The following is a 19,705-nucleotide window of genomic DNA, read 5'->3' on the forward strand; positions in this document are numbered from 1 at the left end:
TATTTTTCAACAGTTATATGTTTTTGTTTCTTGGAGTTAGTTTTCAGTGTGAAGGTACCTTTACAATTTCCTCATCAGAGCACTGCCAGAGTTAATGGATGAAGTGCCACTCGCTACAAGACAGTGCATGAGGTTCCAGCATGACAGGGCGCCGGCACACTTCAGTCATCATATGCTTCGGTTTTTGAACTGACAGGTCCCAGAAAAATGGATTGGCAGAAGTGGTGCTGTACCATGACATACTTGATCCCGATTTGACCCCACTGGACTTTTTTGTGTGGGGAAAGATGCACAACTTTGTTTACAAAACCCCTGTTGAATCAGAAGAGAATCTTCTTGCCTCGATAGTAGCAGCAGCAGGAAAAGTTAAAGACACTACTGCAATCTTAGACAGTGTTAGACAGAACATGACATGCCAGTGTACCCTTTATTTACAAGTCAGTGGAGGCATTTTTGAACATCTACTGTAGTTTTAGTAATTGTGTTGTGTTAATACCGTTGTCTCTTGGCAATAAAGAATTAAAAATTCTGTGAGTTACTTCTTGCCTACTGTGAGAAAGATTTGATGTTCTCAAAGAATGGTGCCTCATAGGAAAATATATTGTAATGTTCCCAGTGTCCCATGCAACCTTCCAGAGTTTTTTCACTTAGGCCTAATTCACTCGCATCCAAACAAAACTCTCTCTACCAGTTTAAAAATCTTTGCAGGAAAATATGACATTAGAGAAAAAAATTGTTTTGGTATCCCATAGTCTCAGAGAATTTGGTAGTATAAATAATTTTCACCCAGTATAAACTAGAAATATTGGAATTCTGACTATGTCATATTTAACTACAAAACAAGATTCACAGGTTCTTACATGGTAAGTACAAATTTCTTCCATGTTTAATTGATTTTGGTCACTTAAAAGAAAATAAAAATAAATAAATGTCTACATTCAGGCTGTGTTACTGCAATCATTTTCAAAACTGATGCTAACTTGGTTATTTAAAGGTAGCTACAATTACTGGCAAAAACATGATATGCTCACCAAATCATGTTTCTCACAAACCTGATTGTTCATAAATCTCTAGCTGGGGCATTGCTACTTTCACTCTACTCTACGTGGCTGCACTCCCGAATTAGAAATTTTTGTATTAGTAGCTTGCAAATTTCCTCACTCCTCATCCACTTTTCTTACATAGTTACTAAGCTCCCTGCAGTTTTTAATTAACATTACGAAACAAACACCTCACACTTGTCACACCTTTGCAAATAGTGTGAATCACTAAATTATTTCTTAAACTTAAACCTCACCTTCCAATCAGTGAACCCCATTTAAGTGATACCACTGATCTGTTATTCTGGCCACAGACAGTGGTCATGTGTGCTTAACCGAGTGTGTGTTTCCTTTCTAAATGAGGCTCCGGCCAAAAGCTCAGGGTGTAAGTTGTTCCATTGTATTTGGCTGGAACTTAGCAAGCCATCTTTAGGGTTTTATTATTATTATTATTGTATGCATCAATATCTTTAGGGTGAATATCAATCTATTCCTTTGAGAATAACGTTGATCTGTTATCTTCTCTTTTCCTCTTATCACACTAAGCTATGCAAACACTGGATTGATTATGCTCCATTCCTAATGACCTTGATATCAAATGGACTTTAAAGCTGCAACATCCTTTCCATTATTTTCCTCACATTAAGTAAACTTGTCATCAGCATGAAGGTTGATTTGAGCAGCACAGCCTTTACTGGGCATGTTCTTGTTAGAGATGGTATGCCATTGCCTTCCTTCGAGCAATGAACTAACTTCCCAAGTTAGTTATAGGGGGACCTACAGTTTAATGTGGATTCCAAATTATGTTGCAACATAGCATTTTCCACATAAATAAACATTGCCAGAGGTGAAATAAGTGACAGATTAAAACCCTACGAGTAATTGGTGATTGAACCCATGACCTCTGGATTTGCAGTCCGGCACTTTAGGACTAAGCCATCAAAATGCACACATTTATAACTCCGAATATCTGCTTACTGAATTTTCCTGTCACATATAATAACCCCAATTGTAAAATAAAATCTTTTTTATCAGTTCTGTTCTCGGATCTCCTTCGCCATATTACACAAGACAATGTGTTCCACCTCTTACATCTACATACATACTCCAAAAGCCACAATATGGTGCACGGTGAAGGGTGCTCTGTACTTGTACTACTACTACTACTACTACTACTACTACTACTACTATTACTACTAGTAGTAGTCATTTTCTTTCCTTTTCACTCAGAAACAGAGCAAAGCAAAAATGCCAAATCTATATGCCTCCAGGTGAGCCTTCATTTCTCTAATCTTATCTTCTTGGTCCTTATGCGAAATATATGTTAGCAGCAGTAGAATTGTCTGCAGTCAGCCTGAAATGCCAGTTCTCTTAATTTTCTCACTAATGCTCTAAGAAAAGAACCTCACCTTCCAACCAATCAATCCCGTTTAAGTTTCCAAAGCTTCTCCATTATATTTATTATTTATTGGTCCAAGAATCAGTTTCGTACATTGTTTGTACATGTGAGATAGTGGTAACCTAGTTAGTTTACAATACAGTAGTCTTTTTTGTCTACATTGTTGACATAATAAAAATGCATAATAATGTAGGATGGTGTACTACATTGCTTCTACATGTGATAACAGCAGTTATTAAGTGAGATGACATGATAAGCACAATGTAAACTGTACTATGAATTGACAATTAGTGAAATTTGGTAAATAAGGTTTACTTATTATGATGTTCCATAAACTCAGACAAAGAATAGAAGCAATGGTCAAGCAATAACTGTTTTAACTTTATTTTAAATGCATTTAATGTTGGTATACATTTTAGGTAAGAAGGAATATGGTTATATAACATAGCTCCAGAATGATACACTCCTCTTTTGCATAAGTTTGTATTTACTGTGTTCCTGTGTAGGTTCATCTTCTGTCTAGTTTCATGTGTGGGTATATCATAATTCTGTTTGAAGTGATTTTCCTTTTTTTAAGACGCTCCCTTTTGTGAAAATTTGTATTTCATATATATACAAGCAAGGCAGTGGCAATATTTTCAGAGTTTTACAAAGGGGTCTACAAGACTCCTTACATGTAGCTTTTTTTATCACCTTTATAATCTTTTTCTGTATTTTAAATGTTTTGTGGAACTCCCAAAAAATATATATATATTCCATACATAAGTTGTGACTGTATACTGCAATGATACATTGTCAGCACTGATGAGCAGCTTGTATTTTGAGTGAGGATCCTAATAGCATATGATAGTGAATTCCGTCTCTTATTTAAATTGTTCAGGTGTACCTCCCACTTCAGATCTGCCTGAACATGTACACCTAGAAATTTTGTATGACTGACCTTCAACACATCTTTTCCTTTGATTGTGAAAACAGGCTTTGCAGGATGGAGGTTTTGCGTGGCATGAAAGTTAACCGCCACAGTTCTTTCTGAATTTATGATGAGCCTATTGGTCTTGAGCCAGTGTGTTAAGGTACGCATAACTGATACTGCAGCCTCCTGCAGATCTTACAAGGGAACCTCCCCATCGCACCCCCCTCAGATTTAGTTATAAGTTGGCACAGGGATAGGCCTTGGAAAACTGAACACAGATCAATCGAGAAAACAGGAAGAAGTTGTGTGGAACTATGAAAAAAATAAGCAAAATATACAAACTGAGTAGTCCATGTGCAAGGTAGGCAACATCTAAGAGAGGGTCAGCTTACGGGCGCCGTGGTCCTGTGGTTAGCGTGAGCAGCTGCGGAACGAGAGGTCTTTGGTTCAAATCTTCTCTCGAGTGAAAAGTTTAATTTTTTATTTTCAGACAATTATTAAAGTTCAGGCACTCACACATAATCAACTTCGCTCTCCAAATTTCCAGGACATGTTTAGATTTGCTTGGACATATGCAGGATTTGACGGTCTACACACGGAAACATTTGAAAACATATGTTTTGACAGAGCACAGGGAAAACTGTGCGACTGTGAAAGTGTTGCATTCATTTTTTGCAGTTTATGTGACAAACTCTTATGTTTTCATCACTTTTTTGGGAGTGATTATCACATCCACAAGAAAACCTAAATCGGGCAAAGTAGAAGAATCTTTTTACCCATTCGCCAAGTGTACAAGTTAGGTGGGTCGACACCATATTCCTGTCATGTGGCGCACATGCCGTCACCAGTGTCATATAGAATATATCAGACGTGTTTTCCTGTGGAGGAATCGGTTGACCTATGACCTTGCAATCAAATGTTTTCGGTTCCTATAGGAGAGGCACGTCCTTTCGTCTACTAATCACACAGTTTTGCAGTGCGGTCGCAAAACACAGACACTAAACTTATTACAGTGAACAGAGACATCAATGAATGAACGGACAGATCGTAACTTTGTGAAAATAAAGAAAGTAAAATTTTCACTCGAGGGAGGACTCGAACCAAGGACCTCTCGTTCCGCAGTTGCTTACTCTAACCACGGTGCTCCTCAACTCACATTGTCCTTGATGTTGCCCATGTTGCACATGGACTACTCAGTTTGTATATTTTGTTCATTTTTTCATAGTTCCACACAACTACTTCCTGTTTTCTCGGCTGATCTGTGTTCAGTTTTTCAAGGCCTATCCACTGCGTCAATTTATAACTAAATCTGAGGGGGGTGCGATGGGGAGGTTCCCTTGTTAGTTGTGTGTCATCCAGATCTACTGGTAAAAAATCTAGTAGCCCACTTCTGAAATGCTTTGATGTCTCCCTTTAATCCAAGCTGGTGCAGATCCCAAACACTCAAACAGTACTCAACAATAGACCACACTAGTGTCCTATGCACAGTTTCCTTTGCAGCTGAACCTCACTTTCCTACACTTCCCCAATAAATAAATTTCTACCCTTCACCTTCCTTACTACAATCCTTAAATGCAGAAGCCATTTTATATTGCCCTGCAGTATTATGTACTACAATCCTTACATGCTCGTCCCATTTCATATTGCTATGCAGCATTATGGCTAGATATTTAATCGAATGACTGTGTCAAGCAGAATATTGCTATTGCTGTACTAGAACATTTGGAGTCAGTTTTTCCTAGTCACCTGCACCAATTTACATTTTTCTACGTTTACAGTTAGCTGCCATTCACCACATCAACTGGAAATTTTGTCTAAGTCATCTTGTATCCTCCTACAGTCACTCAATGACACACTCCCATACGTCACACCATCATCCGCAAACACCAGCAGACTGCTACTTACCCTTACAGCCAGATCATTTATATATCTCACAGAAACTTTGGTACAAAAATTTGTCCCAAGTCTTAAGCTGTCAGTAAATCATAAATTTTTAATTGTTGACTCTCACTTTGAACTGACTGTATGCCAGTTGTATGGCGCACACCCAAGTAAGGATTTGTGTTAATGCTTCCACTCACTTAGTAAGAGTGGAAATGGGCATGGTGGAGTGATGAGGCAATGTGTAAACACCATTATATGGTTTGTTCTACATCTGCACCTACATGGGCACTCTGCAAATCACACTTAAAGTGCCTGGCAGAGGGTTCATTGAACCATCTACATAATAATTCTCTGTTATTCCAATCTTGAACAGTGAGCAGAAAAAATGGACACGTATAGCTTTCTGTACGAGTTCTGATTTCCCTTATTTTTTTATGACGATCGTTTCTCCCTTTGTAGGCTGGCGTCAACAAAATATTTTTGCACTAGGATGGGTGCACTAATTCTCCACTAAAAGACCCTTCCTGAAGGAAATAATGTACAAATAACTAACACATGTATGATCTCTCGCAGATCCATGCAGAATGAAAGTTAATTATGCTAACCATATTCCACAGAAAAACAGAATATGTCATGGGATACTGATTATGACTAGTCACAAGCTGAAAATAATCTTGCTAATAATGCATCATGAATTGAATATCCTGTTGTTTATTGTATATAGCAACTAGGTTACTATGATTCACTGCTGTAATTTATTTGAAAAATTAAACATAAATTCAACACAATAATTTCTACAAATGCAAGTGTACTATCAAATTATTGCGTAGAAATCTGTGTACCAAAACTACGCAAAGTAAACTTATTTAAGGTTTTTTACGTAGCTGCTCATGGGCAGTAGAATTAAACATCAGACGCCACTAATTTTATTGGTAAACAACCCTAAAATTATTACTACTAATGTTTTACCAACGAATACCGCACACAGGACAATCAGTAAGCTAATATTTCATATTTATTACGCCTTTGTTTAAGATTTTACCAGCTTTACACCCTCGACCTTACAAGGTGGTTTTTATAACAGAAAGAAATGTATATTTGTGAATTAGTTTCAAAGACTTGGTATTGTCAAACCATACGGCATACAAGGCCAAATTTTCAACCCTTCTTCGGCTGAGAATTAAACAGAATTAATTACTTTTACGTAAAACATCATCATATAACAAAACTGAGGCAAGTACTCCAAACAGCACATTGAAACTACGTTTCGCTTTTGTAAACAACTCTGCGTGACAATCTCTATTAAGTATACAATATGATTCATCCGTTAACGTTCCCACAGTTAATTTTCAATCATATATATTTCAGCCTGTTGTACAAGATACAAATTCGCCATCATTTTAGCAAAGAACAACTGAAGTTCGAATGACATTAGGTGACAGGGTTGGGTTGAGCAGGTGCAGCACACGTGGTGTATAGTGTGTTAACCTATACCTAATGACATTACATTCGCATAGCATGCTTAAAAACATCACGTCCCAAACTTATTAGGCAAGAATAAGAACGATAACATGCGTTATAGATCCAACAAAGGCTGCAATAACAGACACACGTAATACAAATTTTAAAAAAATCAATTCTCGGGTATTTATAAAACAGGATGTTTTCCCTAACGCCATATTGGCGGCACACTTCCTGTTCCTGTTTGAAAACGGAAGTCTTCGGCGTACTCAGTAATTATTTTTCGAATCTGAACTCGTTATATTGATTGGCATACATTATTTTTGTACTTACAAGAATCACGGTGATTTTATATCATTTTTGACACTGTAAATCCACGAAGTTGACATTCCCATCGCAGCACAACAAGCGTAACTTGAAATACACGCCTTCTATATCGACTACGCAATGGTTCCGAAAATAGCACGTAGAGAGACGAAAAATATGTATGAGTATGGGTGAATTAATTAAAGGAGTTATCACTCTACTTTCCAAAATATTTCCTGAATTTAGCATTTCGACATCTGGATTTAAATGAAACATAAAAACAAAATTTATTCAACTTTGATATTACGGGAGGTGAATATTCCTCGGTAAAATACAATCTTCCTTAAATGGATGTGGTCGCTGTGAACGAATGAACTCTTTCACAAACCTACAAAAAATTTGATGTATTTCGAAATCTCACAAGCGATGCAGTTAATATGGAAATGATCGAAAATTACATTTTAAGTAAGTCGGATTGTCTGAGAAATGAGATCACACCTGTGCACATTTTCTGCTTCTATGCACCCATATACAAATGAAATATTCCTTCCAACTTCCATTTGTCTATAGTGCGTTGCGTTTATATGTATGAAGTAGTGAAGGAAGCTGAAAATCAGCAGTTACAACGCGTTATTTATGGCGAAAAAAGATACGTATATATTTCAAAATGCTCACATTTCGCCTCGCTTCGAGTTTCGGTTGGAAATAAACGTACGATGTATGCAGTCAGCAAAATATCTTGTTTAGTTGCAAGTCGAGCAACCTTATGAACTTGCATTGACAACAAGATATTTTTTTACAAGTGTAAACCCGTTATCAAGTTAGCAACTCATTACTATCAACATTTGATCCAATCTTGTTAGTATGAAGCATTTTTTCTATTGTGTGATATGAAACGTTGCATACCTAGGCTCTCAACACCAGTCTAACACCCCAAAAGTATTGTGATAAAATGAATTACAGCCTTCTTGTGACCTTTAAATGGACGAAACCTAGCCACTTGCAGGATGGAAAGGAGGTAGTAATATACCCATGTTTCCTTCTTTCTGTCCTGGATTACATCACGGTCATGGGGCACAATTATTCTGAAGAAATCAAAAGCGATGACTGGCCATTTACCTTACTCATTTAGAATCATTTGATTTTGTCCCTTCACACAGCTGTCAAACTAATTTTAGTTTCAAACTAAATCGTTATTCTTAGGAAGAAAAGCTTAGTAGAATGCTGAAAACAGTGTAGCAGACTATGACTTTGCCACTTTAATTTTGTTTTGCAACACATTTTAATGTCTAGGAGCCTCTAAAAAAAGAGGCAACTGATTTTCTACATCAATAAGAGTAATAGAACGACTGCTGTTTTAAGTTTGTGATTAAGAAAAATGAATACTTATTTCCATTTAATGAATAATATGCTCCACAACATGTTTGGATCTCTGTTTCACAGAGGAAAAATGTAGCTATAATCAAGCAGGCAAGGTAGGTCTGTGGTGCTAAACCCATAAACAGGCTTCTGTAGAGTGCAGCCTTTCATTCACACAGCACGAGGAGACAGAGGATGGCGAGCATCTCATGCTGACAGCTGGGAAAGAGCCCCAGATCTCAATCTGATGGAAGGGTGAGTAGTTCTGGAGGGACTATTAACTAGGAAAATTTCCTCCTCCCATCTGAGATTGAACCCACGACCTCCAGGGCTGGAGTCTTGTGCTCTACCCATTACCTTACAATAGCCACATGTTCAGAACTGTAAAATATTAATTATCTCAATAAAGTGGAGATTGGTGGATAGGCTCATTTACTAGCGCTATAACATGGCATGGTGACCCAGCTTACATATTCGTTTAAAAAAGAAAAAAGCTCGAACAGTAACTTAGCTGGTGATAATGAAATACCAGATTCATAATACAACTACTAAGTGACCAAAGAACAACACCACTGAAACTTCCTGGCAGATTAAAACTGTGTGCCGGACCGAGACTCGAACTCGGGACCTTTGCCTTTCGCGGGCAAGTGCTCTACCAACTGAGCTACCCAAGCACGACTCACGCCCCGTCCTCACAGCTTTACTTCCGCCAGTACCTCGCCTCCTACCTTCCAAACTTTACAGAAGCTCTCCTGCAAACCTTGCAGAACTAGCATGTTTGGAAGGCAGGAGACGAGGTACTGGCAAAAGTAAAGCTGTGAGGATGGGGCGTGAGTCACGCTTGGGTTGCTCAGATGGTAGAGCACTTGCCTGCGAAAGGCAAAGGCCCCACGTTCGAGTCTTGGTGCGGCACACAGTTTTAATCTGCCAGGAAGTTTCATATCAGTGCACACTCTGCTGCAGAGTGAAAATCTCATTCTAACACCACTGTAGGACATAGAAAACTGCTCTTCCAGAGTTTTTTTTTAGAAAACTGCTCTTCCAGAGGTTTTTTTTTAAATAAAAAATAAAAATAAAAAAAAAAACAGTAAAACTGTGGATAACCGTGGGGGTGTCAGTGAACAAGAAGGGGGCAACAATGACTGAAAAACTCCAGACCAGTTTCACTTCTATGCTTCTAGCTTCTACATAATCCCAGAAATATTTATGTATAATATATTAGTTGTTTATCAGGACTGGAACAACATTGCTACACTACCACTGCACGATTTCAGAGAGAGTAAATGTGCAGAATCAGCATTCATCAATGTAAAATTTTGCATCATCCTCATGAAGGAGAGCCTTCACAAATGCAGAATAAGGCAAGTTTATGGGGACATCAACGCTAGCAACACTGCTGATGAGAGTGTTTCCGCGGCAGATTGGAGTATATTGGAGTATCTGTGAAGGGCACGAGCAGGGCAGTTCGATTTTGAATCTGATGTAATGCGGCTATGTTGTACGGTGCTCTGTGCTAATAAAGAAATATTATTCTATGTCACCACACTTACATTTATGGCATGTTTCCTTGTACAATTTAGGGAAATCTACCACAGTGGTGACCCCATGTGTTATGAACATGCAACCTTCTGATCAACAACAGAAACTCCAGGTAGGAGTATCAGCAATGTAGAAAAGACAGATTGCTACTTTCCACCGAGAAGACCTAGAATCAGCAACTTCACCACCCTTCTGATCAGCCCCACAAATTCACCTGGGTGTCTGACCAGCAGTCCAGCTCGTAGAAGGCTGCAAATACCTACTGTCAGTAACTGATTGAGTCTCACACTGGGTTGGAGCCGTGCCTGTGAAAGACATCACGGCGGAATCCACGTGAGCTTTTATCAGTGTGTGGTTATACTGCTTTGATTGTCCTGAAGCAGTTACCACAAACCAAGGGAGACAATTCAAATACTCTCTGTTTGAGGCACTCTGCGGCCTTACCCACACTCGTACAGCCATGTAACACCCACAGAGTAACAGACTTGTGGAGCATTGGCATTGCACTCTGAAAGCCACATTATGTGCCATGGTGGATGGACGCCTCACCATGGGCATTGTTTGGTGTTCCTACAGCGTTCAAGGAGGACGTATGGGCTTCCCTGTTGGAGGTCCTGTATGGTGAATCCCGTATGCATCCAGCAGAGTTTATCCGACTAACACCAACTGCTGCCCTGCCAGACCTGCCAGCATTAGTGCAAATGGTGAAGCGCCACATTAAAAAATTATGGGTACCACCACCTCTGCCATACACCACTTTGAGTACCTTCGTATACAAAGTGCCATCAGACTGCAATTGCGTCATGGTGCATAATGAGACAATATGACCAGCTCCACAGCCACTGTACTCTGGACTGTTTCTGGTTATCAAGTGTGGCCCACATACCTTCAACGTCTTAACATCTAGCTCAACAGGAATATGACGATGGTCTCCCTGCCTGTACTCAAGCTGGCATCTGTGCTCCGTGACCCCATCACCTCATGTCCTATGAATCCCAATTGCGCGTAAGATGACCAAGATTATAGTTTACCTGTTGGCAAGACATAGGTCACTACTCAGCCCACCGATCCGACACTCTTCTCCGTCAACGTTTGTGACTTCAACCCGAAGACATCAGCGTCAAACTCAATGATGATGATCTCATAATTAGCACACATTGCAATGTCCCTGACATGCCCATGGCTCTGTTCGCCTGTCTTCACCCGTATTTATTAATTGCTGCTACACGTTGACTACACAGCCTTATCCTCTCATCTTTCAGCAGACAGTGTTCTCACTGTCATTGCAACAGCACAGGCTACCCACCAGCTATTAGCTCATACTACACTACCAACTCTGCCTCCAACATAGCCCAAGGAATACCTCACTGGTGCACCCATAGTCACCATCTGTGTCCAGTGTATCCCATTTCATCCACCCCCAGTGGCTGATCCAGTCGTATCCTGCATTGCAGTGGTCCACAACACAACTGGTCATGCACATCTGCAGGGGGTCTTCATGACCAAACACATTTATCAATCTTCACTACCCCCAGTGATCCGCTCTACTACTAAAGAGGAGGGGGGTGGAGTCTGAGGAGACACCAACACACTAGCCGACCAGAGAGTGCGTGCAGCAAAGTGGAGTATATATGAGCAGTGTGAGCAAGACAGTTTGGTTTAGAACTTGATTTAATGTGGTTAAGTTGTATGCTGCTCTGTGCTAATAAAGAAATGTTACTCTGTATCACCTCACTTATATTTATAGTATGCCTCCTTATACCAATTAGGCAATCTACCACAGGCTACACATTAACAGGTAGAAGCAGCCACTGCTGTAAAGTATACTAACAACAAATTATGAGTGCTGATTCAAATAATAAAATAATGCAGTTAATTTTTTTCATGCATAGCACAACACATTTCAGGAATTTATTCCGATTTGCAAGTGCTGTGAGAATTTACATCGTTTTATGCACTGAGGTGACAAAAGTCATGGGATAGCAATGTACACATATACAGATGGCAGTAGTATCATGTACACGAGGTATAAAAGGGCAATGCATTGGCTGGGCTGTCAGATGATCCATTTGGAAAGGCTTACAGCTGCACAATGGGAATTAACAGACTTTGATTGCAGAATGGTAACTGGAGCCAGAGACATAGGACATTCCATTTAAGAAATTGCAAGGGAATTCAGTATTCCAAAATACACAGTGTCAAGAGGATGCCGAGAATACCATGTTTCAGGCATTGCCTCTTACCGTGGACAACACAGAAGCCAACGGCCTTCACTTAAAGACTGAGAGTAAATGGTGTTTGCATAGAGTAATTGGTACTAACACACAAGCAACACTGAGTGAAATAACTACAGAAATCCATGTGCGATGTATGACAAATGCATCCGTTAGGACTTCGTGGTGAAATTTGGCTTTAATGGGCTTTGGCATCTGACGACCAATGCAAGTGCCTTTGCTAACAGCACGACATTGCATGCAGCGCCTCTTCAGGGCTCGTAACCACATCAGCTGGACCCTAGATGACTGGAAAAACCATGGCCTGGTCAGATGAGTCCCGATTTCAGTTTGTGAAAGCTGATGGTAGGGTTCGAGTTTGCCACAGGCCCCATGAAGCGTGGACCTAAGTTGTCACCCACTGTGCCAGAGGGTGGTGGCGCATAATGGTGTGGACTGTGCTTACATGCAATGGACTGAGTCCTCTGATCCAACTGTACTGATCATTGACTGGAAGTGGTTATGTTTGACTACTTGGAGACCATTTGCAGCCATGTACTTTATGTTCTGAAGCAATGATGGACTTTTTATGGTTGCCAATGTGCAATGTCATCAGACCACAGTTGTTTGCAGTTGGTTTGAAGAATATTCTGAACAATTTGAATGAATGATTTGGCCACTCAGATTGCTCAACAAGAATACCACTGAACATATATGGGACATACCTGAGAGTTTAGCTCATGCACCTTCCACTGGCAACACTTCCACAATCGTGGACAGCTATAGAGGCAGCATTTCTCAATATTTTTGCAGGGGACTTCTAACGACTTGTTGAGTCCATGCCATGTTGAGATGCTGCACTACATTGGGCAAAAAGAGGTCCAACGCGATATTAGAAGGTATTCCATGACTTTTATCACCTCAGTGTATCAAATATTTTAAATTCGTAGGGCTGGAGATAAATGGAAAGTTTTCTTGTAAGTTTCTCATCTGACAGTGCTGTCATCCTTATCATCAGGATAACCTCCATTACCACTGATAGTGAATCATTACAAGTTATTTACTTAGATCATTTCAACTGTACTATGTCCTACAGTATTGTATTACGGAGTAAATCTGTGCTTGCACGAAATATACTCTTAGCCAAGAAAAGCACTTTCAGGTAGGTTTGTAATGTCAGTTCATGAATTTTATGTAGGTTGCCATTCAAGAATTTAGGAGTTCTCACATTACCTTTATTGTTCACATATTCTGCAGTAGGCGTTTTTTTACTTTATTTATTTTATTTTTATTTTACTGATATGCTCATTCAAAAGGAAATGCAAAAATACTGCAACATTTGTCCAGTAAACAATATAAATTTGGTATTTCCAGACAGATTAAAATCCTGTGCCTGATCAGGTCTTGAATATGGGACCTTTGCCTGCAAAAAACAAATGTCCCAAGTTAGAATCCCAGTCTGGCGCACAGTTTTAATTTGTCAGGATATTTCAAATTAACACACACTCCACTGCAGAGTGAAAATTCATTCTAGAGAGAAAAATGATTTGCTCCTGGATAACATTTTCTTGAAACTGTGTAGATAAGTGTACACTATTGTGTGTGTTCAGTTTCAACTGACTCCCAACACAAAGAAAATAGTTGGGAGTGAGAAACCTGGGGATGCTGAATGTATACAGAGAAATGCAGCACAAATGGTCACAGTTGTGTTTGATCCATGGGAATGCGTCACAGAGATGCTGAAGAAACTTCGCTGGCAGACTCTTGAAGACAGACATAAACTATCCTGAAAAAGCCTACTTACTAAGTTTCAAGAATTTACCTCAAATGATGATTCCCGTAGGGATCATGTGTTTAGATTAATTACAGCATACATGGAAGCATTGAAACAATCATTCTTCCCACACACTATACATGAATGGAACAGGATAAAAGCCACAATAACTGGTACAATAGGATATAATTCCTGGCATGCACTTCACAGTAGATGTAGAACCTCATATTTGCAAATGTACATTCAAAGTCTTCCTTGTTTTGTACTCTTTTTATTCCATAGTGGTATTCACTGCAGTTGTTTAGAACCTTCCACTCTAACATGTGTTATCAGCTTTCCGTTGCCAAAGAGCTTTGCTTCAGATGGTCATGCCCATGGAATGTAAGAGAGAAAGAAAAAAACACAAAATGGCCAAAATAAAGAATGACATTACAACAAGAATCAGTCAGAGAGTAATGCCTCTTATTTTTAAATTTTTATTTCACAAGAAAACTAGATGCCATAACATAGGATAACATCTACAGAGTCACTATGAAACATTACTTTTCAGTATAATCACCAAATTTGCTGGCAGCCTGTACACCTGTAAGGTAAAAATCACAATTGTGTTCCCTCACACATTGGTGCACAGAATTTTTCAGTATCTCTGCATCTTCAAAGTGATGCAGCTGATGAACTTCTCTGTATGTGTTGAATGAGTGGACATCTGACAGTTTAAGGTCAAGTCTGTACAGTGAGTGGGGTGAGAGTTCTCAGCCGGTTTTTGCAGTTTCACCAATGGTGAAGTGACTGATGCATGATCTTGCATTGTTGTACAAAAGAAGAAGATATACTGCAACTTCTGATGGGTGAACTTAAAGGGAAAAGGTTATTTTCACCACTTTCAAGTCTGTGATTTGTAATGTTTCCATAAGGTGAGGCTCAGCAGCCATAAAGTATTTTATAAAATACATTTTAACCATCAGCTGTTTATTTGTCCCATTAGTCATCTACTGGTTTCACATATTAACCATCACCCAGGATATAGGATACAACAGATTAATTACAAGCATTCCATATTCCTTTGATTTTGATATTGTTCAGCTTCAAAGGAATATGGGATACTTTTAATTAATCTGTTGTATCATGTATCCTGGATAATGGTTAATAACTGAAACTGGTAGATGACTAATGGGACAAATAAAAAGCTGATGGGTAACAAAAAAAGAAAAAAAAAAAACTTTCACGGGTGTCATGCAGTGAGCTGGCTTTTACTGCCATGCTCACACAGTCAGTTCATTGTGTATGCTTGGGTGACAGTAATTGGTTAAACACGTGATTATATAATAATGCATTTATTGGTGAAGGTTGGTACACTAACAAACTTGCAAAGTATTGTCTGAATGTTCACATAACTAATCATGTGACTGTGGTAAATTGCTCAATTACTGATCCCAGAGGGTGCGCAATCCTCAGTAATAGAATGCATAGTATGATCTCGTGGTTACAGAGACAAAGGACGTGGGTCCATTCAAACAAGCAAATTATCTCTCATCTCACAGGGTGCCATTTAATGCACGAACATGATGACACAGAGTGAAGAATCAGCGCCTGTTCAGATTTGCGAACATGTTGGTGGAGAGCGCGTGTTGTGCTAGACCCACACGGTCCGTGGCTGATGGAATCTGTGATTGGTGTAAATGTCCACATGGCACAGAAGTTTATCTTGCACTGGTTGGCCTAACGGTAAAATTTGTGCTACTGGGTGAACACTGGCATGCTGTCATTCAATTCTGTGGTTCACCCGGTACACAGATCTCCCCTTGGAGATTGGAGCTCTGTAGCAACAAGAAGTGAAAGTGAACCATCTGCAGCCAGCATATTTCTGGGCCTTGCACACTTCATGCTGACATCAGCACAACTGCAATGGCGGCGGGCCAGTCAGCAGTGATAGGACGGAATTGCATGACATGTGAAGCTGGTGCGCACAGCGGGTGTGTCCTCACATGGCTCACTAGCGACAGTGACAAGCAATGCTGTCCAGAAGCTGACTGTTGTGATGTTTGGCTGGAAATGTGCAAAGAAGAAATATTACCTTGGAGAACCCTGCCCCAAGTACAAAGGGCGTTCAAAACGTTTTTGACAGTCATCTCTAATTTTTTTATTTTTTGCAGGGGGAGAATGAAATTTTTTGTGAACATACTTGGACCATTTAGCTATACATTGAGCCTACTTAATGTAGCCTCCATCAGCTGTGACGCATCTGGCCCAATGTTCTTTCCATGATGCAAATGCACCTTGGTAAAATTCTGGGGATTGACTTTTACACCATCGCTTGACACGGGAAATAAGGTCTTTCTCACTATCCAATGTTTTACAACACAGGTGGGCCTTCAGACAACTAAAGAGGTAAAAGTCAGATGGAGCCAAGTCCGGACTGTAGGGAGGATGAGAAACAATTTTCCAACCCATTTTCCTGATTTTTTCCTGTGTCATAAGGGCTGTATGGGGTTTGGCATTGTTATGGTGTAGTCTGATGAGCTGCCCCTGAAGCTGTGATCTGTGGGTGTTGATGGCACATCGCAGCTTGTCCAATGACAAACAATAATGGTCCTGGTTAACTGTGGAGCTAGGTTCTAAAAAGTCAATGAAAATGACACCATACTGGTCCCAAAAGAAGGAGGCTGTCACCTTTCAACCTGCTGTTCGTGAAAGTCTTGGTTTCTTCTTCCGATGGGAAACCGGACGAAGCCACTCCATGGATTGGGTTTCGCTCTCAGGTTCGGACAAAAACAACCATGTTTCATCCTGTGTAATGGCACCATCAAAACACTGTTGCACTCTTCAGTAAAGGTCTTCATGAGACACTCGCACACATTCTTCCTCATCATTTTCATTTCTCTTGTCAAGCCAGTGCACCCCACATGCACAGATTTTTCTGTACCCTAGTGACTGTACCAGTGATACCATACTATCCAATGACAAACAAGACATTTCAGCAAGCTGTCATGTCATCACACATCTGTCATTTTGGATTATTTGATCAATGGTCTCCTTATTCACATCACTCACTGCCGTTGATGGTCTACCACATTGTGGATTGTCCAGCAGAGAGAAATCACCTTCTTTAAACCACTGCTGGATACTGCTGTGACCCACTGTGTCCTCCCCATTAACAGGGAGCAATTTCCTGTGAATCGATGTTGCAGGGTCATCGTTGGTCTTGAAGAGTAACTCCATCACCGACATTGTTGCAACCTAACATCTACTTCACAGTCCATTATGGATCACATGTAAATAAAAGAAAATATTTTTATACACCAACTTATAGCTAAATGTTCCAAGTATCATTAATTAAAACTTCCAGGCTGAATTGTCGTGGTCCATATATAAAACTGCTTCTCCTTCCTGACGTTTTGTTGCCTACTGCGGGCAACGAAACATCAGGAAGGAGAAGCAGTTTTATATATGGACCATGGCAATTCAGCACGGAAGTTTTAATTAATGAAGATGCCAGCCGTGAAAGCTTATACATTATTATTGTTCCAAGTATGTTCACAAAAAATTTCATTCTCCTCCTGAAAATAATAAAACAATTAGAGACGACTGTGTAAAAGTTTTTGAACGCCCTTTGTACAAAGGCTGTTTAAATACAAATGAAATACATTAAACATAGATCCACACAAGTATGCACATATCCTTGGGGACCGTGCCCACCCATATATGCAGTTTGTTTTTCCTCACCACAATGGTATCTACCAGCAGGACAATGCAACATGTCACACAGGTCACAATGCACATGCATATTTAAGAGAGCACCAAGATGTTAACTGTGATCTCCTTGCCACCAAACTCCCCAGATTTAAAACCAATTTTTAATCTGTGGCACCACTTCGATCAGTCGTTCGCACCACGGATCCTCAAATGAGAGACATAGTACTGGAGCTGGCATGGCTCCACATTCCTGTCACTACCTTCCAGAACCTCATCAACTCTCTTCCTGTAGGATGCACAATGGTCCGCTCTGAAAAGGGTGATTATTCAGGCTTCTGACATGTGATTGCATCTATATGACTGCCCGTAATACATTATGCCGATGAGACCTCAGTCTTATTCTGTGGTGTAGAGTGTATGGAATTACAATCTTTTGCTGCTAGTGGTGTGACAGAATTAACAAAAATACTTCAACAAGGTGAATGTGGCCTAATCTCCATTACTGGCATTTAAAACAAGTGGTCCTCGCTGCACACATGTAAATAGTGTATGTGGCATCTTGGCAACAGAAACTGGTAACTGTAAATTTTTGGGAGTGAATGTTATTGAAAATCTGTGGTGGATAAATCACATTAATTTTGTATGCAAAACAGGCAATAGTGGCTTCTGCCTCCTTAGCCAGCTTGCAAGCTCCTAGCTAAACATTAAAAATAGTGTACAATGGAACAGTTTATCGCTTTCTTAACTATGGGATTGAATAATGGGGCTGTAAAGTTGATGTGCCCTTAAATAGAATACTGCTGATGCAGAAGAAAGAAATGATACTTATACACGGAATATGCCATAGAGAAACACGCTGTGAAGTGTCTGTGCAGCTCCAGTACTTAACATTATATTCTTTATACACATTAAATTACTTGAATTTTTTTATGAGTCAGCCAGGTGAAGAAATCAGGTGCTCTGATGTACAAGATCACAATAACAAGATAAAATAAACAAGGGTACTTCGAAAAGTAAGTTATATGTGTCACCCCATACGAAGACCATTGCATAACAAGAGCGTAGCACTGTCAGAAGAGAGTATATGTTCACAGTTTCGTGCAGACACATTTCTGTTGCAGTACAGATAACAGGCACACCGAACAGTGCGTGAGTGAAATGGTGCAGCTACTGATAACGTACTCCAAAGCTGGAATGTGCAGGACCGTATGATTCTTATGGGCAAAACATCTAAATTGCATGAAGATTCACTTTGAAATCCTGGTGGTATACAGACGATACACTATGTCACAATCAGTTGAAGTGAAATGGTGCCAGAAATTAGACCAAGGCCGCACAGACGTGAATGATGCTGTTTGGGAAGGAAGATCACTGACATCGACCACAGATGACAATGTTCAGGCAGTACAGTTTCTGCCAATGTGGATGTTCACACAGATATTCTCAAATAGCTCCATGACTGAGGAGAAGGTTTCTGTTGCTGAGGAATTGAATGATTGGTAGAACTTTCTGACCATTGTTTACAGAGACTTGGTGATGTTGAAAAATAATGCCATGCATCTGTGTCATTTCAAAGTGTAGTGCAGCATTCAATAAAAGTTATATAGTCTGCCAAAATAAGGTGTAACTTAACTCTTCCATCATTATCAAAAATATTTGAAAAGGTAGTCGCCATACAAATTCAAAATTTTATAAAAAATTTCAAATAATCTAAATAAATCAGAATGGGTTTCAAAAATGCAAAACCACAGTGTCTGCTATAAACCATTTTGTAGATAAAATTAGCTCCTCTCTAGACAACTCATTTCATACCACAGGAATTTTTTTATGACTTATCAAAGGCCTTTGACAGTGTGAAACACTCCTTGCTACTCAGTAAAGTGGAGAAGTATGGAATTGGAGGCACTGAATTAGAATGGTTTAAGTCCTGCTTAACCAATTGAAGACAAAGAGTGGTTATATCATCAGAGGGAGGAACTTATATTTCAGAACGGGAAACCATTTCACGTGGAGTACTCCAAAGTTCTGTCTTAGGTCCCATTCTGTTTATGTTTTACATAAATGGTCTATCACTTAATATTGGGTGTCACTCAGTTTTATTTGCAGATTACACATATGCAATTA

The 19,705-nt window shown here is 39.6% G+C and overlaps 2 protein-coding genes across 7 annotated transcripts in view; one reads left to right on the forward strand and one right to left on the reverse strand.

Moving 5' to 3' along the window:
* The window catches only part of LOC124718910 (GA-binding protein subunit beta-1-like), a 93,985-nt gene extending 86,843 nt beyond the window's left edge, over positions 1–7,142 (reverse strand). For 2 of the 6 annotated variants that reach the window (XM_047244563.1, XM_047244560.1), the window contains exon 1: positions 7,031–7,142. The gene's annotated coding sequence lies outside the window, so the exon portion shown is untranslated. Of the gene's footprint in view, positions 1–58; positions 850–6,848; positions 6,868–7,030 lie in introns of those variants that run through there. The other 4 variants (XM_047244565.1, XM_047244564.1, XM_047244562.1 and 1 more) reach the window with 3 other exon arrangements.
* Positions 7,143–7,345: 203 nt separating this feature from the next.
* LOC124718968 overlaps positions 7,346–19,705 on the forward strand; it is a 42,765-nt gene continuing 30,405 nt past the window's right edge. The window contains exon 1 of the mRNA XM_047244638.1: positions 7,346–7,468. Coding sequence (XP_047100594.1) covers positions 7,441–7,468 — 28 coding nt within the window. The 5' untranslated portion in view covers positions 7,346–7,440. The remainder of the gene's footprint in view (positions 7,469–19,705) is intronic.

The sequence above is a fragment of the Schistocerca piceifrons genome, chromosome 10 (genome assembly GCF_021461385.2).
Source record: "Schistocerca piceifrons isolate TAMUIC-IGC-003096 chromosome 10, iqSchPice1.1, whole genome shotgun sequence".
Classification (NCBI taxonomy): domain Eukaryota; kingdom Metazoa; phylum Arthropoda; class Insecta; order Orthoptera; family Acrididae; genus Schistocerca; species Schistocerca piceifrons.